The sequence below is a fragment of the Schistocerca serialis genome, chromosome 8 (assembly GCF_023864345.2).
Source record: "Schistocerca serialis cubense isolate TAMUIC-IGC-003099 chromosome 8, iqSchSeri2.2, whole genome shotgun sequence".
In the NCBI taxonomy this organism is placed as follows: Eukaryota; Metazoa; Arthropoda; class Insecta; order Orthoptera; family Acrididae; genus Schistocerca; species Schistocerca serialis.
Window position 1 is genome coordinate 507,744,052 of NC_064645.1, and position 24,426 is coordinate 507,768,477.

General features: G+C 41.2%; 1 protein-coding gene across 6 annotated transcripts in view; it reads left to right on the plus strand.

The window, feature by feature from the left end:
- The window catches only part of LOC126416387 (RNA-binding protein fusilli), a 489,380-nt gene that overhangs the window by 433,566 nt on the left and 31,388 nt on the right, over positions 1-24,426 (plus strand). For all 6 annotated transcript variants that reach the window (XM_050084071.1, XM_050084075.1, XM_050084072.1 and 3 more), the window contains exons 7-11: positions 1,447-1,557; positions 4,201-4,376; positions 5,724-5,818; positions 8,863-9,078; positions 18,011-18,244. In XM_050084071.1, coding sequence (XP_049940028.1) covers positions 1,447-1,557; positions 4,201-4,376; positions 5,724-5,818; positions 8,863-9,078; positions 18,011-18,244 — 832 coding nt within the window. The remainder of the gene's footprint in view (positions 1-1,446; positions 1,558-4,200; positions 4,377-5,723; positions 5,819-8,862; positions 9,079-18,010; positions 18,245-24,426) is intronic.

Below are 24,426 nucleotides of genomic sequence, written 5' to 3' on the forward strand. Positions count from 1 at the left end.
ACACAGTGTACTGAGACGGAATAAGGCGAACCAGCCCGCGTTCGCCGAGGTAGATGGAAAACCGCCTTAAAAACCATCCACAGGCTGGCCGGCACACCGGACCTCGACACTAATCCGCCGGGCGGATTCGTGCGGGGGACCGGCACGCCTTCCCGCTCGGAAAGCAGCGCGTTAAACGGCGCGGCTAGCCGGGCGAGCGAGGAATATTTGGTTTGTGTAAAGTTCGTTGAAATGGATGTAGCTTCCAGTAGCTTGACCGATATGAATAGCCTTGCACACAAAAGACTAGCATGCAGAGCTGCATCAAATCAGTCGTAAGACTGAAAAGAAAAACACGATTTTTTAAGTGTGTACCAAGATCAAACTTCTAGATGTGTTGACTAGAAGCACTTTCTGTGTAGGGTTACAGATATCTGTGGCATGCGTAAATTTATACAGTATGCGGATGTTGTATATTCTATAGGCCGGGTGGTGGAACATAGCCTACGTTTATGTCGGATTTAAAGTACAACAAGAGCTGGTAGCCGTGGAAGCCAAATTAAAACCTTACGAAACATTCTACAAAATGGCAGAGTGAATGTTCAGATTACGTTCAAATTCTACGTACATTCGATAACAATAAACAGTTTTTGTAACTTTTGGAATTTAACGTTAGATAACAATCGAAATTTAACTTTTAAGGTCTCCAATTAATTGCAAGTAAGTAGTTCTTAACAAAACCATCAAAGAACGTAAAGAAGTTGAAAATTTACTGTACTAAGTTTTGAAAAGCCTGTTTACCTGCCAGCACATCATCAGGGTGTTAGACGCTACAGCACCTGCGCTATTTGAAGGATTCAGTAGCATAATATACCGAATCGGCGAGTTTCTAGAACTGCTGCGGTGGAGATACGATAATCAAAACAATATTTCTCTTTGAATATGCTTAGTTTCATAAGGACAGGAAATAATTTTGCCCTGATTCATACTAAATCGTGGCATTCACTCACAAAAGATGAATATAGGAACAATAAACTTCCAGAGTGACGGGAAGAATTCCACGTGGCTCTCAGTGTAAAAAGAATTCGGACGTCTGGAAATCGCAACCAGCAGTGGGGGGTGGGGGGGGGGGGCGCTTGTGTATTGTTACATATCAAGTTATGTAAATCATAGGGCAGATGTGAATGTGGTAGTTGGTGACAGTCTTTACAGTAATACTATTTGCTGTTGCACCTTAGATTAAATTATCAACTGTAATGATGATTGTGAAAGATTTATAAAATGAAAGAAGAGCGTGCAAGCTAACCAGTGTGTGTGTGTGTGTGTGTGTGTGTGTGTGTGTGTGTGTGTGTCGACTCTGCGGAGCCACTGAGCTCAGCTTGCGCGGTTTTCGCTTACGCGCAGCTTGGCTCGCCTATCGGCGGGGCACGCCGGCAGTCGTGTGATGGCAACGCATTGTCTTTGCAGCTCCAAGAATGAGGAGGTGGACAACAACTGCGTGGTGAGAGCGCGCGGCCTGCCGTGGCAGTCGTCGGACCAGGACATCGCCAAGTTCTTCAGGGGACTCAATGTCGCCAAGTGAGTATTGTGCTTCTGACCTCGTGTTTGCCGGTGCGTAACTGCAGTCTAACCGCGGAGCCTTCGCACAACAGACTGTTGCAGCTCTTTTTTTTTTTTCGGACATTTGTTGGATTTCGGGCATAGGGATCCACGGTTTTGTGCTCCGTACGGTCAGCAGTTGTGATTCGTTCTGCGTAAGCCTTTGGTTTCATTGTACGAGATATAATTCTAATGCCAAACTGTTGGGCGTCAACATCATGTGGAACTAATCGAACTTGGAATCATCCTAATTTTTCTCTGGCAACAACAGAACACTTTCCAGCCTTCTCACTTAAAGCTGAACAAATTAAAAGATTTGACAGGAAGAGAGTAAACGTCAGGTCCATTCTACCCCTTCCATTACTGCAATTAAGAAGTCACAATTCCCCCGCAATAAACGGTATGACAATACTTCTTCGCAGAACCATACAAACCGTTTGATGGGTGGAGGAAGAGGGGGGGGGGCAGATGTAAATGTTAATAACGTTGTTGGTGTTAATACTGGCGGCTAAAGTGGGTTAGTATTATTGCATTGTGCAGTAATTGCTACTTTGACAAGTAACTGCGCCATATCACTGTTTAAAAATAGCTTATTAAAAAGGCGATGGACAGTATTTAGCATCAGTAGACGAAATTCTTGGTAATACCGGTACACACACAAAAATGAAGTCTTGCCGTTCTGACCGTTCTTTTCCTACTCCGGACGGAAAGAGAAATTTTTGGGGAAGGTTACAAAGAAAAAGTAGTTCCTTCTGACTTATGGGGGTGGGGGGTAGGAGCACCTACCGTGAAGTTGAGAGCAGTGTCTTTAGACCACGTATATTTCGGTTTTTGGGCATGTTTGCGTGCTTTGGCAACAATTCTCTTGATGTGAACATCTTTCATATCCTTGGTTGTTGTAAGTTTCCCTTTAACTTCTTGCACAGTATCTGATCTAAAGTATCCGGACACTTATGAATGGACATGGGTCTGTCCACCCTTCGCCTTTATGTCACCTTGAACGCTGCTGGGGACACTTCCAGAGAGATCTATGAATGTTTGTGGAGGAATGGCAGTCCATTCGTCCTCTAGAGCCGAAACCAGAGAAATAGCACTGTTGAACGCAGGGGTCTGGAGCTAAGTAGATGTTCCACCTCTTCCAAGAGGTGTTCCATTGGGTTCGAGTTGGGATTCTCGGAAGGCCAGCCCATTTCAGGAATGTTACTGTCGGCAAACCATTGCGTCATCGATTTATGACTGGGTGCACTGTCGCTTTGATACAAATATTCATCGCGTCGAACTGTTCATCTGCTGCATGCTGTAAAATATGTTCATTTCTTTCCAGATTTAAAATTTTTCTTAAACACAATAAGGGTACCAAACCCTAGCCACGAGAAGTATTGTCGCACTATAGCAGCTCCTCCTCCGTACTTCACTTCTGGTGCTGAACATGGTGCCATGTTTACGCTCTCCAGGCATTCACCAAATCCAAACCGTTCCATCGGATTGTCAAAGGGTTTAGCGTTGTTCATCACTACAAGTCACTTGTTTCCCGTAATCTACTGTCCCGTGCTGTCGCTCTTTACTACACCTCAAGCGTCGCTTAAGACTGGCAACAGAAATGTGTGGCATTTGAGGAGCTGCTCGACCATCATACCCCATTCTTTTCCGCTTCCTACACGCAGTCATTGTGTTAGCTGGTCTGCTCTGGAATTCACGAGTGTCCCCTTCGGTTGATTTCATGCAATTATTTACAACCACCGTCCCAATGCTCGATGGTCCCTGTCCGTCTGTGTATGAGGTCTGCCTGTTCAAGGCTTAGCTGCGGTTTTATCGTCGCGTTTTTACTGAAGAACAATGACATCACCAACAGTAGACTTGGGCAGTTTTAGAATGGTTGCAACGTACCTGATGGATTTGTAACTCAAGTGACATCCAACGTATAGTTCATGTTCGAAGTCACCGAGTTTCACGACAGACAGTTCTACTTCTACTGTTTCTCTACTGACGTGCTAAATTCCGCATTACATAGGGGCGTGCGGATACTTCTGATCAGACAGTGTACTTTTCAGTCCGTGATAATCTGTTTTACAATGTATCTTGTTCAGTTAGCATTGTTCTAGAAATTACAAGCCAAATAGAACGGAATGTCGCAGTGTCGATGTAATTTAAAATTATTCCTCATTGTGCTTATAGTAATCCGTATTTGTAGCTTAGTTTTACGTAGCACGGACAGTTTCTTATATGGTAAATGGACGCACACCAATCCAGGTATGGTGATAGAGACCCTTCTACGGGTGTTACATTGATAAACATTGGACATGGTGGACCTACCAATAGCACGAATTGTTGCTCAAAACAGTGCTCGCGAAATTGATTTTGGAAGTACTCTGTCAGCAGTCAAAGCATCAGTCAGGGGTTTGTTTAGCTTCCGATGAATGCCTCAGCAGTTCCGTGGGAGAGATATCAAATGAATGTCAGCTACTAATAACACCTTGGAACAATATTGATAAGTAAGGGGGAGTGAAATAGGTACGCCAGTGTGAAGTGTGGATCAGGACACACAATTAAATAGGCACTTTGTGTGTATTGCGTCTTTATTGAAGCAGCAGCGTTTCAGTAAATGGAGCGTGTCGTTTGCAGAGGCGGCGTCGCACTGTGTCTGAGCCCGCAAGGCAGGCGGAACGGAGAGGCTTTGGTGCGCTTCGTGAACCAGGAGCACAGGGACATGGCCCTCAAAAGGCACAAGCACCACATCGGCAACCGCTACATCGAGGTCTACCGCGCCTCCGGCGAGGACTTCATCAACGTCGCTGGAGGTACGTACAACCCTACACGGCTGCGGAATGGGAGCCAAATCCCCTGATGCAGTTCATGCCATTTTAATGGACACCGGGTTCACAACGGAAGATAGCGGTGAACAAGCTGGGTGGAGTTCTTGATCCCCATATGATCATTCTGACTGAGGTATTTCCCATGTAGTCACATTTCGAGGACTGGTTTGATGCAGATCTCCTCATTAGCCAGTCTTGTGAATTTCTCTTCATATCTGTTTACCCCCCCTCTCTCTCTCCCTCCCTCCCCCCCCCCCCCCTCTCTCTCTCTCTCTCTCTCTCTCTCTCTCTCCCCCCCCCCTCCGTCCCTTTTCATTAACAATCTGCTATCCCTTGACGCCAGAGGATACGTGCTACCAATGTATCCCTTTTTTTAGTCAGCTTGTGCAATAAATTTCCTTTCTCCCCAGTTTTCCATATTTAGTCTCTCTTCATTTATTATTCGATCTGTCCATCTAATCAGCAGAATTCTTCTAAAACTCCACCTTTCTAAAGCTTATGTTCTCTTCTTGTATACACTGATAAATAATCCACTTTTCGCTTCCGTACAGGACTACAATCCAAACAAATAATTTTCGAAATTACTTCCTAACTTTTAAATTTATATTATATGTTAAAATATCTCTGTTTTTCAGAAAACATTTTCATAGTATTGTCAGTCTGCGTTTCATATTCCCTTAAATTCTGCCATCGTAATTTAACTATCCAATTAACAGAACCCTTCCGCCTCTATAAGCGGCCAAGTTTCTTACGTAATTCGCTCCAGTATTATCAGAGTTCATTGGTGTACCCTCCAAAGCTGGTAGTTTATTTTCATGTTCGTCTTACAGCCTCTTTTCAAAGCACTATCCATTCAGTTTAGCACACTCACCGACTGAACTATCCAGCCAGGGCTCACAGCTTTAACCTATTAGTCTCTCTCTTCTTACATGCAATTGTAGCTTTTGCTTGTCGCTTTATTATTATGATGTTGGCGGCTCTATCCTGCTGCTGACTTATTTAGTAGTAAACTATCGTAGTTTCCTTAAGTTGATTATTTTCTTTAATCATGTTGTAGGTATTGACTTTTAATTTTTGGCACCATGTGATTGTCACGTCATAATGTTCCCCCATGTATACCTCGTACGCGGTAAAATTCTGTATGCTTTTTCTTGAAATTGTGTTTCGTATTGTCGATATGCAATCTGTATACGCGGACTACTGTACTGTTGCCTACACAAATAATTTTCAAATTTTCTGTTTCACTTCTTTACTTACGTAATATGCTTGGAAGAAAACTGTTTGTGACCATTCTTGGCCAGTTGACGCTTAACTATTTTTAACCCTTTTCAGGCAACAACAATGAGGCTCAAGCGTTCCTGTCCAGAGGCGGACAAGTCATAGTCAGGATGAGGGGCCTGCCTTACGACTGCACCGCGAAGCAAGTCGTAAGTCCACCACTAGTTGCGTCAAAATTAAAATTTATGACGAGTCTGCTTCGACTGATGCTTTCCTTGCCAAAGCAGGTGGGATATCAACGATCGTCTGAAGTACGGAATATACTTAGATTTATTATAACCCACTCGACAGTGAACAACAGGCGGCGACTTTTGTATAGTGACGCCCAAATTAATGCGGGTGTCGCTTATTGCGAAAGGAAAACTTAAAGCTTACAATGTCGACTTCGCATACTTCAGACGACCAGCAGATTCTCTGGAGAAATATTTTAAGTTCCAATGAGAAATCTCGGACAGTGTCAGAACCCTCAGTAAACATTTACGTATAAAGTCTGGCACGAGAATAAGAAAATTGCGAGCCATTCTGCTTATTCAGAACAAACTGCATTCTGAATAGAAATTCTTCACATGAACATCTAGCAGAGAGGTCCTATTTGTCGGCAATGCATCGAGAGAGAATGTTGGTTAGTTGTACACGGGTTGCGAAATAATTTCATATTCTCAATTAAACTGTTGAAACACAGTGGAATGAGCAGTATCCAAGGATAACAAGGCCAATGTGTACATGCTGCCTCATTTTCTGCTTCTCGGTAGTGCGGTAGTCCAGTATTAAAAGCGAGCGCTGTTCTGTTCCTCTGTGTTATAATCATTTCATACAAAGTCCACAATTGGACATAGCAGTTTCTATTTTGGAGAATTTTAGTCTGCACTGCAAGTTATGCATATGTTAATATTCAGTGTCAAGCAAATGTTGAGCTGTTTGCCAAATAACACCTCATTTACGTCCCATATTAATCTGTTGGTTACAACTGTCAAACTGTAGTGATTTCTTAGCAGCTTGTGCGTACCTTAGAGTATGTTGTCTTCAAACATCCATTGTATCCAATGCACTTTTTTGTGCAGATAAAAGACCTTGACGGGTGGTAGAGCAGAAATAGTACCGTATTTTTAAACCACTGTTAATCGGTTGTAGCCCTTGTGGCTGGCACACTTCTTTGTAAGCTCACTGACGCCCTCCATGCGTCTGTGAAGTTACTCTGGGTAGTATGCGTATAAGTGACGAAGCTTTTGGAATTTCATTTGCAATAAAGGAACTTCAGTGGGAGCAGATTCGCAAATAAGCTGGAAATTCGAGTAATTTGTTGCAACACACGCAGCATCTCCATGCGTACATGCTGTGAGGTCTTCGTTGCTGCACTTCGATCGATACGAGAGAAAGTAGAATCTCTTAGGTGAGGTGCACTAACGTGCGGTTAAGCATCGGTCGGCCCTACCAAGAGTTCTACTTTTGTCTGTTTTGTGAGAGCGCGGTAGTCGGTCGAGTTGAGTGTACAGATGAGGGCGGTCCTGAGTACTCTTGTCAACAGCGAAATAGTCGCTGAATTTTACGATCTCTTGTCGGAAGAATATTTAACAGTAGTTCGTAAGTAGGAAATGTCGTCCAAGATTCAAGAATTCGTGAAAGTTGAAATTTTATCAGCGTTCAGTTACATCATTTTTTTTTACTGTAATCCAACAGTACCTTTCAACAACATTCCCGTGACACGCCAAAGGTCGCCAATTGAGAGGCTCGTCCTCTTTTGTTGATAAAGACCCATATATTTGTCGACTGTAGATTGTCTCGTCATTGGGGTTAGTTGATGATCGGTTGGGTGGAGCTCATTAAGCACAGTTGATCGAGATGTCGCATGTAGTTCATTATCTCGTTTGTCGAAGGATTTTATTAAATTACAGTAACAAAATCGTGCCACGAGATCAAAATAAAATTTCAACTTTCACGAATGCTTCAGTCTTCGACGACGTTTCCTAGTAGCGAATTACTGTTTAACATTCTTCCGACACACGGCCATGAAATTCAGTAGACTACACGGCTACCGACCGAGTTTCCTCGAACGACGGACCACATCTTTTAGACTCAACTTCGACTGCCACACTGGCGGGTGCTGAAAAGCAACCGACAACAAAATTTGTCGTTGAGCCCAGAAATGCTTAGCTGCGCGCTGGCGCACCTCACAAGGGAACATCCCCATCGCACCCCCCTCAGATTTAGTTATAAGTTATCACAGTGGATAGGCCTTGAGAAACTGAACACACATCAGTCGAGAAAACAGAAAGAAGTTGTGTGGAACTACGAAAAAAATAAGCAAAATATACAAACTGAGTAGTCCATGCGCTAGATAGGCAACATCAAGGACAGTGTGAGCTCAGGAGCGCCGTGGCCCGTGGTTAGCGTGAGCAGCTGCGGAACGAGACGTCCTTGGTTCAAATCTTCCCCCGAGCGAAAAGTTTACTCATTTTATTTTCGCAAAGTTATGATCCGTCCGTTCGTTCATTGAGATCTCTGTTCACTGTAATAAGTTTAGTGTCTGTGTTTTGCGACCGCACCGCAAAACCGTGCGATTAGTAGACGAAAGGACGTGCCTCTGCAGTGGGAACCGAAAACATTTGATCGCAAGGTCATAGGTCAACCGATTCCGCCACAGGAAACACATCTGATATATTATATACGACACTGGTGACGGCATGTGCGTCACATGGCAGGAATATGTTGTTTGGGTGTAGCGTCCCCATACTACGGCGCAGTTACCTCGCATCGGACGGGCGGACGGACAGATAATAATTGTCTGAAAATAAAAAATTAAACTTTTCACTCGAGGGAAGACTTGAACCAAGGACGTCTCGTTGCGCAGCTGCTCACGCTAACCACGGGACCACGGCGCTGCTGAGCTCATATTATCCTTGATGTTGCATATCTTGCGCATGGACTACTCAGTTTGTGTATTTAGCTTATTTTTTTTTCATAGTTCCACACAACTTCTTCCTGTTTCCTCGATTGATCTGTGCTCAGGTTTTCAAGGCGTATCCACTGTGCCAACTTACAGCTAAATCTGAGGGGGGTGCGATGGGGAGCTTCTCTTGTCAGAGATTGTATTTGTTCTCGTATCGCTGTAGATGCAGCGACGGTAACCTCATAATACATCATCATTGTCTAGTTGCGTGTGAGTGTAGCTGCTGTTCGCACACAAAAATTGCAGCTGGAGTTCTTCGAGTCTGGTGAGAACTCGTGCAAGGTGATGGACGACGAGGAGGGCGTGCTGTTCGTGAAGAAGCCCGACGGGCGGGCCACGGGCGACGCGTTCGTGCTGTTCGCGCAGGAGGAGGACGCGGCCAAGGCGCTCAGCAAGCACCGCGAGCTCATCGGCTCGCGCTACATCGAGCTCTTCAGGAGCACCACGGCCGAGGTGCAGCAGGTGAGTGAAGTGAGGCTCTGCTCGCTGCAGCAGCAGTGTTGGGCAATGTGCTGGCGGCCGGCTGCAAACTTCGTGGACGGCAGCCCTCGGGCGGGAGATGAGTGAACGGAGGAAAATTTACAGAGAGAGCGGAATGATTATTGGAATTTCTGTGGTGGACCCTGGCTCCTTTGATATACTTTTGCATAAAGCTAAACCTGTTGTTGTCTTCAGTCCTGAGACTGGTTTGATGCAGCTCTCCATGCTACTCTATCCTGTGCAAGCTTCATCATCTCCCAGTACTTACTGCAGCCTACATCCTTCTGAATCTGCTTAGTGTATTCATCTCTTGGTCTCCCTCTACGATTTTTACCCTCCCCGCTGCCCTCCAGTACTAAATTGGTGATCCCTTGATGATGCCTCAGAACATGCCCTACCAATCGATCCCTTTTCCTAGTCAAGTTGTGCCACAAGCTCCTCTTCTCCCCAATCCTATTCAATACCTCGTCATTAGTTATGTGAGCTACCCATCTAATCTTCAGCATTCTTCTGTAGCACCACATTTCAAAAGCTTCTGGTCTCTTCTTGTCCAAACTATTTATCGTCCATGTTTTGCTGTCATACATGGCTACACTCCATACAAATACTTTCAGAAACGACTTCCTGACACATCTATACTCGATGTTAACAAATTTCTCTTCTTCAGGAACGCTTTCCTTACCATTGCCAGTCTACATTTTATATCCTTTCTACTTTGACCATCATCAGTTATTTTGCTCCCCTAATAGCAAAACTCCTTTACTACTTTAAGCGTCTCATTTCCTAATCTAATTCCCTCAGCACCACCCGATTTAATTCGACTACATCCCATTACCCTCGTTTTGCTTTTGTTGTTGTTCATCTTATATCCTCGTTTCAAGACACTATCCATTCCGTTCAACTGTTCTTCCAAGTCCTTTGCTGTCTCTGACAGAATTACAATGTCATCGGCGAACCTCAAAGTTTTTATTTCTTCTCCATGGATTTTAATACCTACTCCGAATTTTTCTTTCGTTTCCTTCACTGCTTGCTCAGTATACAGATTGAATAACATTGGGAAGAGGCTACAACCCTGTCTCACTCCCTTCCCAACCGCTGCTTCCCTTTCAGGCCCCTCGACTCTTATAACTGCCATCTGGTTTCTGTACAAATTGTAAATAGTCTTCCGCTCCCTGTAGTTTACCCTGGCCACCTTCAGAATTTGAAAGAGAGTATTCCAGTCAACATTGTTAAAAGCTTTCTCTAAGTCTACAAATGCTAGAAATCTAGGTTTGCCTTTCCTTAATCTTTTTTCTAAGATAAGTCGTAGGGTCAGTATTGCCTCACGCGTTCCAATATTTCTACGAAATCCAAACTGATCTTCCCCGAGGTCGGCGTCTACCAGTTTTTCCATTCGTCTGTAAAGAATTCGCGTTAGTATTTTGCATTCGTGACTTATTAAACTGATAGTTCAGTAATTTTCACATCTGTCAAAACCTGCTTTCTTTGGAATTGGGATTATTATATTCTTCTTGAAGTCTGAGGGATTTCGCCTGTCTCATACATCTTGCTCACCAGATGGTAAAGCTTTGTCAGGACTGGCTCTCCCAGGGCTGTCAGTAGTTCTGATGGAATATTGTCTACTCCCGGGGCCTTGTTTCGACGTAGGTCTTTCAGTGCTCTATCAAACTCTTCACGCAGTATCGTATCTCCCATTTAATCTTCATCTACATCATCTTCCTTTTCCATAATATTGTCCCCAAGTACATCGCCCTTGTATAGACCCTCTATACTCCTTCCACCTTTCTGCTTTCCCTTCTTTGCTTAGAAGTGGGTTTCCATCTGAGCTCTTGATATTCACACAAGTAGTTCTCTTTTCTCCAAAGGTCTCTTTAATTTTCCTGTAGGCAGTATCTATCTTCCCCTAGTGAGGTAAGCCTCTACATCCTTACATTTGTCCTCTAGCCATCCCTGCTTAGCCATTTTGCACTTCCTGTCGATCTCATTTTTGAGACGTTTGTATTCCTTTTTGCCTGCTTCATTTACTGCTTTTTTACATTTTCTCCTTTCATCAGTTAAATTACTTATGATACAGAAAAAGGACACTGTCTTTCGAGACACTATTCTTTCAAGTTAGCGCCTTCCTTAATTCGCCCTGAATGAATGTAACTTCTTACGTAATTAACGGAACCCTATCTACTTTTCAATACTTACCTCTGTATTTGGACAACTGATCGTATTGCGCGTTTTTTTCCGTTGGATTTTACGCAGTATATGGCCGGCATACCCCTATAGAATTCCAATAATTTTAAAAGCGGACGTGTGCTTAGCTGATTCCGATGCATTTCCACAATTCTGTTTACACGACAAATCGCACTACATAAACAGTCTTGACATACGGGACGGAGCTGACAAAGATATACAGTCTTCAACCTTACCCATAGGTGGGCAACAGTATTGCACAATATTAGCAGTCGAGGCCCGATGTACTTCAGCCACGGACGTCATGGTGTAAGGCGAGTCGCAGTGCGAAGGGGTGACGGAATTGATTTTTAAACGACATACCTGTGAAAAGGAGAATCAGCTTCATTTGCCAACAGTGTCGTTTCAGCTCGATACACCTTCTGGTACTTCTCCAAATTTTTCTTACCCTTCCTAAAAAATACGGTTTTCCAAAGTTACTGCTATGGTGCTTTCATTGGATATGAGTTCATGCCCACCGGGTGCCATGATACGCCTCGCGTTATGTGACCTTGTATCTGTGTACCGCGAACTTAATATTTCTTGTAGATGATTATGTAGTTACATGGCTGTGGCGCACGATTTGGTAGCCATTATTTTGCCACTCACTTGCACCCTCGACTAATAGCGGAAGCCTATTTGGTCATTGCACGTGAAACACACTGCGACTTTTTTTCAGATGCTACATGGAAAAAAGAATCGTACATTAAGTAGATTGATTTCTACTTAATAGAATTAGTGCTTGTGTAAAAAGAGCAATACATGAAGCATAGAATTACTTCCACCGTCATGCTTATGTGCCTCATTAGCGAAATCCGTTGCCGAAAACACTGGAAAATCCTGGTACTATGAAAAATAACAATTGTGTCGAAGGCCTCCATCCAGTCACTCGTCGACCAGTCTGATCAGGCGAAAGAAAAGCAAATGAAAGAGTTGTGAACAGATAAATAGCCAGATCTGGATGGAATCCCAATTCAGTTTTACAGACGGTACTCGTCGTCGTTATTGTGAATCTCTCGCCAAGTGCAAAGTCGTAAGCGACTACTCGAAAGTGCGGGTGACTCTTACACACAATAGGGTAAAAAAACGAATCCGCAAAAAATTACGGACCAGTATCCTTAACAATGGTTTACAGCAGAAGGCTTGAGCACATTCTGACTTCGAATATAATAAATATCTGCGAGACACAAAACAATGGATTAAGAGGCATCACGCGTGTGGAAGTCGGCGTGCTTTTCTCTCACACGATATCCTGCGAACCACGGCGAAGGGTAACAGGTAAATTCCATACTCCTAGATTTCCGGAAAGCTTTTGACACGGTGCCCCGCTGCAGACTGTTAACGGCGATAAGAACGTAAGGAATAAATTCCCAGGTATGTAAGTAGCTGGAAGGCTTCTTAAGTAATAGAACACAGCACGTGGTCCTCGACGGCGAGTATTCATCAGAAACAAGGGTATGGTCAGGAGTGCTCATGGAATTGTGGTAGAACCGCTCTTGTACGTATCTGAATGTTATGAGGACGGACAGGGTGAGCAGCAATCTGCTGCTGATTGCTGATGTGGTTTGCGGGAAGGTGTCGTCGATGAGTGAATGGAGGAAGATAAGAGATGACATATACAGTATTTCTAGTTGGTGTGGTTAATGGGAACATGTTCTAATGTAGAAAAATTTAAATTTAATGCAAGTGACTAGGAAAATCAATTCTGTAATATTCGAAAACGTTACAAAGCGATGTGAAATGGAACGAGCACTTAACGTCGGTAGAAGGGAAGGCGAATGGTCAGCTTCGGTTACTGCCTTACACTTCGTGTAAGGTCCGTAAAGACAAGACAAGAGGAATTAGGGCTCATACGGAGGCATAGACAGTCGTCTTTACCTCCTCCATTTGCGGGTGTAACGGGATAAGAATGACTAGTAGTGGCACAAGGCCCCCTCCGCCATGCACCATTTAATGGCATGGAGATGCAGACACAGACCGCTTACTTACGTGGTTGTTTTGTCACTCATTCGATCGGCAGCTTCAGTTCATTTTTTTTTTTTTTTCGTATGAGCCACGCATTGTTACAAAGTACTAAAATCCCAAATATTCTGACTATGGAAATGAAGTCCCATCCTTCTTGACAGAGCGTATGGGAACGATGTGGGAGACCTGCAACCGCCGTACTATGCAAGGTCCTAATGGAGGTGGTTTGCCGTTGCCTTCTTCCGACTGTAATGGGAATGACTGACGACGATAGAGAGACACACCACCACCCAGTCAGTCATCTCGGGGCAGGTGAAACTCCCTGACCCCGATGGGAATCGAACCCAGGACCCTGTGCTCGGGAAGTGAGAACGCCTCCGTCAGACCACGAGCTGCGGAAATTCTGACTTTAGAAATGTAAATGTAATTTTGCTTAATTTTCTATATTGTTGTACTATTTTAACAATTTACTTCATTTTTATAGTTTTGTGTTTAACAAACAGTTCACTCCTTTAATGATGGCAAGAGCAAACAGTACGTGTGCCTCTGGGAAAAACGTAACGATGTTGCTCGAAAACGTACTCGTGCACAATGGCAATAAACTTACCTCATCTCATTGTCGTTGTCTCGTCGCTTACTGTTGTTATATCTTTCCAGTTAATGGTATTGAAAGATATATATTTATATTGTGCACCAATATTGTGCCAAACTTAACTGTCCATATTCATGTGTTGATCTTCTATTTCGTAGATACGTTTTTGAAACTATAGGAAAATATCAGAATGCACACTCCAGTTGTTTCAGCAAATGGCGATTTGAAATAAGTAGTTTTTTTTATAATTTAAGACTCAACCCCCTACAAAATTTTTCACTACTCTAGCTATTTTTATAACTAACTTTACATATAATTTATATAATTTTTACGTAATTCATCGATATTTTCAGGTCATTTTAGTAATTATTTTCGCTGTATTTTAGGACACAAAAATCCTAGTCTTGCGGCCTTCGTATTTCATGTTCGTAAACTGGACGAATTTTCATTAGGATTACTGCCCCCTTCCTTGCTCTCCCCCTCCCTGCATCCCACCCTCCCACCCCCTTCAACCCCTGCTGGCGCCGTGCTGCGATTGGTTATCACTAGAGACCGGATTGTATGCATCATAAAAACCTTCAGATATGCATGAAAAGTGTCGAAATATGCAATCAAATAATAAAAAACATGGTAGTTACTGTGTGCATTAGATCTCAAAGTCGAACCTGTGCATATCAATTACGAGGGAGATCGCCGGCCAACAAAAAATCGGTACATTTAGAACGCTGGTATCATTTTCTGAAGACTTTCTGGTATAGGTTAGTAAGGAGGCCTTTCTGGGATTAATTTTTAAAAATTTGCAAAATGGGGACTCATTCCGTGTTCCAGAATTGTTCCTTCTTTGCTATAGTTGTCAGTAGCAGGCTGATGCGATGCGAGTGAGTCGTGGCGAAACGATCGATATGTATGGGCCCAATTTCCAGATTGTATCACACGCAGAGGGGCACGCCCAAAACCCCGTAATATTTAATTTAAAAAGCAACATACAATTGTGAATTTTTTTGAACCGCACGAACTTTTAATTAATACTATTGGACCAAAGCATCATTTACAATTTATTTTACATTTTTCTACTATTGTGAGCTTATACAACCAAGTACCGTTCCAAATATTCGGTAGTAAGACTGTATCTTCGATCACTCAAAACATTTTTATAAGCAGAAAAAGACCGTTCTACATCAACTGAGGTAACTGGGCAGTATTTGAATTTGAGTGGTTTGTTGGCACTTATTGTTTCTGGTAAATGTTCACCCTGAAAGCCAGTCACAGCAATGTCTTTTTTTAAAATACCGGAGTCATTAAAAGCTTCCTTGCACTAGCAAACTGCCAAAGCCTCTGCACTAACGAAGTCGTTTGCTACCATTTAGTAGTCTCGAAATGTTCATTCTAAAACACAGTTTTGACGCACGTACCCCAACTAGTTACCACTGGTTCGAGAGGTAACGGCACATTTGCTAGTTTTTCTTTGTAGGTTTTGATGCGAGCAGGAGCCTTTAGAAACACGTTCTTTGTGGATGAAATCTGTTTACTTACATTCACACACGTGGAACGTGCTTCTTCAGAAAGGCGATGTACTCCGTAAGCAAAGCACGTCACATGAATGAAATTGGAATAAAATACTCAGAGGGCTTTTCCTGCTTTGATCATAAAAGGAGCAGCATCTGAAATAAATACTAACACCCTTTCATCTGCAGAAGATTCTAATTTCAACCTCTGTGCAGGCCGCTAAATAGGGAGGAGGCGGCTCTTCTTTTACAGCACTAACAATTAAATTTTCAATGTAATGGCCACATTGTCTGGATTTCGTCAACTGAAATCCAGATAATTCTGTCCTTGATATCATTGTGTATTTCTTCTAATTACGTAAACTGTCGGTATGTAATTTTTACCCAGTGGTGATTCATCTGATATATTTTGATTTAAACAATATTTGCGCAGGTAGCCTTTGAGGATAGGATTTGCAAGTTTGTGAAGAATATAGCTTGCAGTAAATGCTTCACATAGATCCATGTTAAACCGACTTTTTTGGTTACCTTTGGACAAATCTGACTTGCTGCTGTCAGAAGTTGTTGTCTTGAATCTTTCTTCAAAATTCCTGCGATATGAAGAGTTGTCTTGACATGCTGGTCTGTCTGTCTGTCTGTCTGTCTGTGTGTGTGTGTGTGTGTGTGTGTGTGTGTGTGTGTGTGTGTGTGTGTGGTAAGGCGCACAAGATGTCACACACTACACTTCGTAAAAACGTTCATCTGTGTACGAGTAAATAGAAAGCTAAACAGAAACTGGACATGCGACTAAAAGCTTGCGTACTTTATTTCAATAGATAGTTGCCGACGCTTATAGTATGGCAGCGGAGGGGTTTAACCGGGGGCGCGGGCGCAGGAGAATTGACTCTGCTCCTGTTTCTTTTCTGTTATGATTTCGCTAGGCAGTGGCCTCTCGGTTAGCGATTGCACGCAATTCAAGGTCGCGGTCAATCTGTGAGACATCAAAACTAGATCGAGCTAAATATCGTCCGTCTAAATGTTTAAAATATTATAAACATAGAGCGGAAATATGCATCGTCACTCGTTTTTAGTTAAAATATACAATAACCGGTGAAAAGGAACCAAATATGCAGATGCAGATGCAGATGCATATGCAACATGCAAATGTATATAATCCGGTCTCTAGTTATCACTGACACCTATTCATCGTTGGGTCGCCCGCCATGTAGCGAAAGAATTTTTTTACCTGTTTATGCCCACTGCATTACGTTACATTTTCTATTTGTCAGTTGCCTGTTCATGTTCTCTCTCTCTTCCCCCCCCCCCCCTCAACAGATGGAAAATTTGGAAATTTGTGGTAAGGTCTTGTGGGACCAAACTGCTGAGATCAACTGTCCCTAAGCTTACGCACTACTTAAATTAACTTAGGCTAAGGACAACACCCACACCCATGCCCGAGGGAGAACTCGAACCTCCGACGGGGTGAGCCGCGCGGGCCGTGACAAGGCGCCTGAGACCGCGCGGGTTGCCAGTTCGTACTGTATTTTCCCTCAGGTTTAGAGCAACGTGACTGTCTTTTTGTTAGTAAGTACTGCATGACTGCCTGATATTGTGCAAACATAACTTTATTATTATTATTACTGCTACAAGACGTCCAAAGCTGAGAATATCGTGTAGGCCCCTGCCTTGTAGTGCTTTCCTCGCGGAGCAGAGTAACGAGACCTATAGGAAGAAGCGGAAATAAGGAAGAGACAGCTTTGAAGCATGAAAAGCTCGAGGCCTTCGATAGTTAAGATGCAGAGTAGACTGATTAACTCTTAATCGGATCTTGTTCAGTTCACCTTACAGCCAGATGATGGAAGGAAGCAGGACAGGGAACTTGGGATATGGTGAGGAAAAGGTCGGTAGGAACGCCCGCTTGCCTGCAGTGTACCGCCACGCAGCAGGCCACTTGCGGTGACGTCAGAGATGAGAGATCCAGCACGCATTAGGCGTCATTAAACGGCTCGACTGTGATAGCAGGAGAATGGGGCGTCCGGGCAGCTTATGTAGGCGCCATGGCGGCCGATATTCGTTTTGCGGGAAACTCTGCACATATTCGATCAAGTACGTGGTATGACAAGTGTTTCCCATTCTGTCAGCCTTCTTCTGTACGACCTTGGATGGCACGGTTTCTTACGGCTGAGGAAACTGCCAACGATCGGGGAACATACGACTGTATCCTTACGTTTAACAACACAGCAATTTGTTTTCTGCAACACTTTCGGTTGCTCTGCTCAAAATCTTTCTTTTTTTTTCATATGCAGCGCGAGCGTAAAGCACGAAGTATGTTTCATTTCTTACAAAGCAGCATCGTGTGGTAGGAGACAAAATATTACGATGTCAACAAGATAAACAGTCGATTTAATGACACTTGGCTCGCAAAATACATTTGTGCCGCGGTTCTCTATGACTTTGGGACACGATATTTAATTTTTAAAATTATGTAAATGGCTTTCCTGCAAACTTCATGAATTCCCCACAAATGTGTTTTGACGGTATTTACTAGAACCCTGTTATCAATCTGACAGTTATCACTTTCAATTAGCAGTGTCTTAAGAAATGACTATTTAAATGTTTTTATCAAATTTTGTTCAATTTTTCATTGTCACAGGTGTTGAATCGATCCATGGATCCTAAAACGTATGAGCAGCAACAGCCACTAATAGCGCAAATTCCACAAGTGCCTTTACTCCCTCAGCACATTATTACTTCCGGGACTCGGAAAGACTGCATAAGACTGCGAGGGCTTCCGTATGAAGCTCAGGTTGAACATATACTGGAATTTCTGGGAGAACATGCCAAAAGTATTGTCTTTCAAGGGGTCCATATGGTCTATAATGCACAGGTAAGACTTGCTACTTCCACTTAATATAATATTTAGTCTCAGATATTTTTGCTTTGTGTTACTTACACAGTGTAAAGAATGTGGGAAACTGGAGAGACATTGCACAGTCAGTAGCCTATTCCCCTTCCAACAGATGCTATGCTTCCTGAACAGAAGTAGATGAGAAAAAATTGCACCAATATATTTTGTAAAGGTAGTATGATGAAGATCATAATTAGTGAAAGAAAATTGTGTGTGTCTACCACCAAGACCTGCCATAGGTCTGAATCCAATTGGTGGTGCATAAAAATGACTTAAAAAAATAAATATGGCATTTAGATAATATGAAGCTTTGTATACAGTGTTAATTGGCACTGTTATTTAAATTACACTTGTCTTGTTGGCTGTATCACTATACCATGAGCAGAAATGTTTTATTTTAAGGCAAATGTATTACATGACATGTGATCAGCTTAATCATTTAAGTGCATGTCAACATTATTTTAAATCAGCTCACAGTAAAATAGTTATAAGTAACAGTAAATGAAGTGACTGACAAATTATTTGTGTTACCTTAATGTTCATTGGATAAAAGGTGACAATTTGTTGTACAGCATATTGTTCAACAATTTTTTGTGTTTATTATTTAGCTGATGCCACAAGGAAGAGAGAGATACATCCAAAATAACGACAAATTGGATGTATAAATATGTGAAACATCCACTTGTAACTACAGTATGGATTCTGTAAGTGTGAGGTGATGTTTTGTGGCATAGTAGCTACCATAAAACATGATACTTTAAGATGGTACTTATACACACAACATACTAAAGTGTCAGAAAGGTCACAAGTTGGACCATTTTTTTTTTTTTTTTTATTTTAAAAGTAATTACCTTAAACAAATTTTCCTGTATTTTAGATGGAAAGGTATCAAGATTAAGATATCCACTTTTGGAACTTTGATACAATAATCCTTGTAAGAACAGCACTAATTTATTGCTTTTTTTTGTAGTTCAGTGGATCTATAACCTGTTCACAATTGCAGAAATCTTGGTATCAAAATCTTTAATGTGGCTTACTTTAACCATCAAATGTTACTTGTGATTTCTCATTCTTAACATCCTAGGCATTTTCCAGAAATAGGATTTAAATGTTGTTATATATCTTTAGTTTGTGTTCTGTAGATACAGGCTGCACTTCAGTGTGTTTCATTTGAGATTCTGTATTGTCTAGGATTTGCTAACCACCTCACAGATTCTTCTCTATCCCTTTGCTGTGTACTGTATTGTTTAGAAAATGACATTGTTTCCTGCAGGACCATAAGTAGATTGAAGTTCATACTCATTTCAAAGTTCTGAAACTTCGTTGATTTCACACTTTTTGATCTATGAATATCTGCCATGCACTGTACAGTAGCTATCTGTCTAGAATAATGTTAAATTTCTGTTGACACCTTTTACATTGATGAATGTGTAACACAAAAATATATGCAGAAGCAAAAGATAGTTACTGTCTGTTATATAAGGATAGATAGACATCTTGTAAGTTCCAACATATTTTGATGATGAAATGAAGTCTGTGAACAAGTAGTATGAATAGCAAATAAAAATGAGTGATTGTGGCTTTGTGAGTGCAAAATGACAACCATTCATGTTGGTTGGTTGGAGGGTTAATTGGTTGGTTTGTTCCAATAATCAGTTATACAATTAATCAAGATGATGTGGAACGAGTTGCTTTACATTCACATTACACAATCATATAAATATGACAATAAGTTAACTGCTTGTTAGCAGTTGTTCTGTTTTATTTTTAAAAAAATACAGATTAATAATTGCAGCTCAGCACCTTTTACACACAATAAAAACAGAAATTCTTCTGTGGAATAGGAGCTGTCAAGGATCAACAGTTTCACTTTGTTTTCAGATTTAACTAGACGCCTGTCAGACATTTTTCATAATTTCATAACTGATCAAAAATTATGGTGACAATGCTGTGGACCCCTTCTTCTGCTAAAGATGACCTTAATTTGTAATAATGAACATCACTTTTTCATGTGGAATTGTAATCGTGTAGATCAGAGTTCATTTTGATCAGTAGTGGATTATTTACAACGAGCTTCATGCTGCAATCAATATACAGTGAAGCAGTAGTCAAAGTACATAATTCCTTGCACAGTAATGAAGACTCCCTTTCTTAAAGAAAGAAAAGTATTCCATATGCCATTATTGAATGAAAATACACAAAATGACAATTTACTGCTTTCTCTCTCCTCAAGGTTTACTATGATTTGAAGCAGAAATGTGGCTGAACTGAATTGTTATAAGAGTTCCATAATGTATGTTTTTGGACAACTACAAAATGGGCAACAACAATATTGACAACTAAAATTTCTGAACTTCACACCAAGTTATTATTTCTGCACCATGTGTTACACTTATCATTGGTGTATTGCCTCAAGATGTGCAGAACTGATTATCTTGTGTTTTTTAGATAAGATAAAGAGAGGGACCATTTGCAGAAAACCACTCAGTTATTTTTAAGAACATTATTTACTATTTATTCTGTTATTGTATATTTGTTTGGATTGATTACAGTTCTAGTCATCTGCAAAAAGAACTCATTGTGGTCATTATGTATTAGATAGAATAGCAGATGTAAGATTGAGCCTTGTGGAACCGTGGGAGTGATATCTCCTCATTCAGAAAAATCACCCCTGCTTACATTAGATGAATTTTTAAGTAAAAATACTGCAGTCTTCTGTTTCTAGACAACATTATCCATTGGTGGGCTATAATGTCAGTTACATAAAATCACAGTTTTTTGTGATTCAAACAGTCAGATGCTTTAGATACATCAAAGAAAATACCAGTTCATACTATTTTGTTATTTAATGCTTGTAAAGTTTTGTTAGTGATTGTGTAAAGGAATTCTCAACTGAGCAGTTCTTCAGAAATCCCAATTGTGATTACTGAGGATATTATTGTTACTCAGATGGGAAACTATTCAACAACGACACCACTGTCTAAAAAATTATGGAAAGTGTGAGTAGTGAAATAGCTCATTAGTTACAGATATCTCTCCTATCACCTTATAGAGGGGTTTAACAACTTTAATTTACCGAGAGAAATACTCAGAATTAATGATGAATTACATTGGCAATGAATTATTTTACTGAAGGTATTACAGTATTACTAAAATGCTGCAGCTGCTGATCTTAATTTCAAATGTATTAATTTTGATTATCTATCATGAATGTGTTTTATTTTGGCTATTTGTCCAGTTATTGAAAATAAATTTCAGACCCTGTGATCATAATCATTTCAATAAGAGACTGAGAGAATAAGCTTATAGGTAATATGCCAGCTTGAAAAAATGTATGGAATAAATTATGCTTTGTCTTCTCTCCCCTTGTAAAGCAAATCGTAATGGAAAGGCAGAAACAGGAAAAATATCAACAGAAATTCACTCAAGTTGTTGATTAGTGAAATCATAGTTTTTGTCTTCTGAATAATAGTGAATGAACCTTTAAATGGTGCCAGAATTTCTACTATGAGATACTCTCAGTTTTACATTCCTGGAATTAACATCTTCCCTACTTAGAAGATTTTTATTGGAAAGTGCAAATAAAAAAGAATCAAATGTGAAAAGGAAAAATATGCCAGTTACTCAAAGTATGTGGATCTGCAGGAAATTATTAAAAGAAAAAAAACTGGTTTCAAACAGTTTGTCCTTCAATCATCCCAGTGAATGGGATGATGATACATGAAAAGATGCTGAAGGTGGCCAGTGTCAAGGATTTCTCTGCTTCTAACGATGGACTGACAAGCTGAAGCAGCAGTATAATGTGGTCTGGGGGAGAAAATAGTGTGAATGTAGAAGTGAATGGCAGAATGCTGAGTTTAAAGTATTTACATATAATTGTGTATCATAAGTTATCGACATCAGTTAAACCAGTCTCTTCTTCAGTGCCCTTCTGAATAAGGCACTTGCCTTTAAAGCTGAAAATTACCCTAGAGAGAAACCACAGTAAAGTTCATCTCACAGTAATTTTAGTTGAGAGTGCTGATGAATCGGGAAAGATGAACCACTCTGTGCATGGCAAATTACATAACCACGTTGTTTAAAAATGTGGAAACATTGCTTAAACGTGGTAGTCTTCAGAGCTTTTTGAAAAATTGTCTCATACATTTGACATAAAATGTGAGCGTATAATAGCAGATGTCGTCTGGGGTGCATTGTTTCACTGCACATTCTAAAAACATAATTTTACAGCTAGAATTATTGCCATCAAACTGAACCAGCAAGCTGCAACCCTCAGATTTTGGCATTAACCATTATTTCAAAACATGCCATTGGAAATCATTGTCCAGAACGCATTCAGTGCAGTTGTGCCTAGAAAGAACCTGATGCTCTGTAAGTATCAAATCTGGAAGCTCTGAGCTAAAAAACAGAGACTTGGATGGAGGTTAAGGAGTCCACCATCTCAAACTGCTGCTGTAAGGAAGTGGATCTATCCTATCATGTGTTGTTGTTGTTGTTGTTGTGGTCTTTAGTCCTGGTCTCCATGCTGCTATATCCTGTGCAAGCTGCTTCATCTCCCAGTACGTACTGCAGCCTACATCCTTCTGAATCTGCTTAGTGTATTCATCTCTTGGTCTCCCTCTACGATATTTACCCTCCACGCTGCCATCCCATACTAAATTGGTGATCCCTTGATGCCTCTGAACATGTCCTACCAACTGATCCCTTCTTCTAGTCAAGTTGTGCCACAAACTTTTCTTCTCCCCAATCCTATTCAATACCTCCTCATTAGTTATGTTATCTACCCATGTAATCTTCAGCAATCTTCTTTAGCACAACATTTAGAAAGCTTCTATTCTCTTCTTGTCCAAACTATTTATCGACCATGTTTTGCTGTCGTACATGGCTACACTCCATACAAATACTTTCAGAAACGACTTCCTGACACTTAAATCTATACTCGATGTTAACAAATTTCTCTTCTTCAGAAACGCTTTCCTTGCCATTGCCAGTCTACATTTTATATCCTCTCTACTTCGACCATCATCAGTTATTTTGCTCCCCAAATAGCAAAACTCCTTTACTACTTTAAGTGTCTCATTTCCTAATCTAATTCCCTCAGCATCACCCGACTTAATTCGACTACATTCCATTATCCTCGTTTTGCTTTTATTGATGTTCATCTTATATCCTCCTCTCAATACACTGCCCATTCCTTCAACTGCTCTTCTAAGTCCTTTGCTGTTTCTGACAGAATTACAATGTCATCAGCGAACCTCAAAGTTTTTATTTCTTCTCCATGGATTTTAATACCTACTCGGAATTTTTCTTGTGTTTTGTTTACGGCTTGCTCAATATACAGGTTGAATAACATCGGGGAGAGGCTACAACCCTGTCTCACTCCCTTCCCAACCACTGCTTCCCTTTCATACCCCTCGGCTCTTATAACTGCCATCTGGTTTCTGTACAAATTGTAAATAGCCTTTCGCTCCCTGTATTTTACCCCTGCCACCTTTAGAATTTGAAAGAGAGTATTCCAGTCAACATTGTCAAAAGCTTTCTCTAAGTCTACAAATGTTAGAAATGTAGGTTTTCCTTTCCTTAATCTAGCTTCTAGGATAAGTCGTAGGGTCAGTATTGCCTCACGTGTTCCAATATTTCTATGGAATCCAAACTAATCTTCCCCGAGGTCGGCTTCTACCAGTTTTTCCATTCGTCTGTAAAGAATTCGCGTTAGTATTTTGCTGCTGTGACTTATTAAACTGATAGTTCAGTTATTTTCACATCTGTCAACACCTGCTTTCTTTGGGATTTGAATTATTATATTCTTCTTGAAGTCTGAGGGTATTTCACCTGTCTCACACATCTTGATCACCAGATGGTATAGTTTTGTCAGGACTGGCTCTCCCAAGGCTGTCAGTAGTTCTAATGGAATGTTGTCTACTCCAGGGGCCTTGTTTCGACTCAGGTCTTTCAGTGCTCCGTCAAACTCTTCACGCAGTGTCGTATCCCCCATTTCATCTTCATTTACATCCTCTTCCATTTCCATAATATTGTCCTCAAGTACATCGCCCTTGTACAGACCCTCTATATACTCCTTCCCCCTTTCTACTTTCCCTTCTTTGCTTAGAACTGGATTGCCATCTGAGCTCTTGATATTCATACAAGTGGTTCTCTTCTCT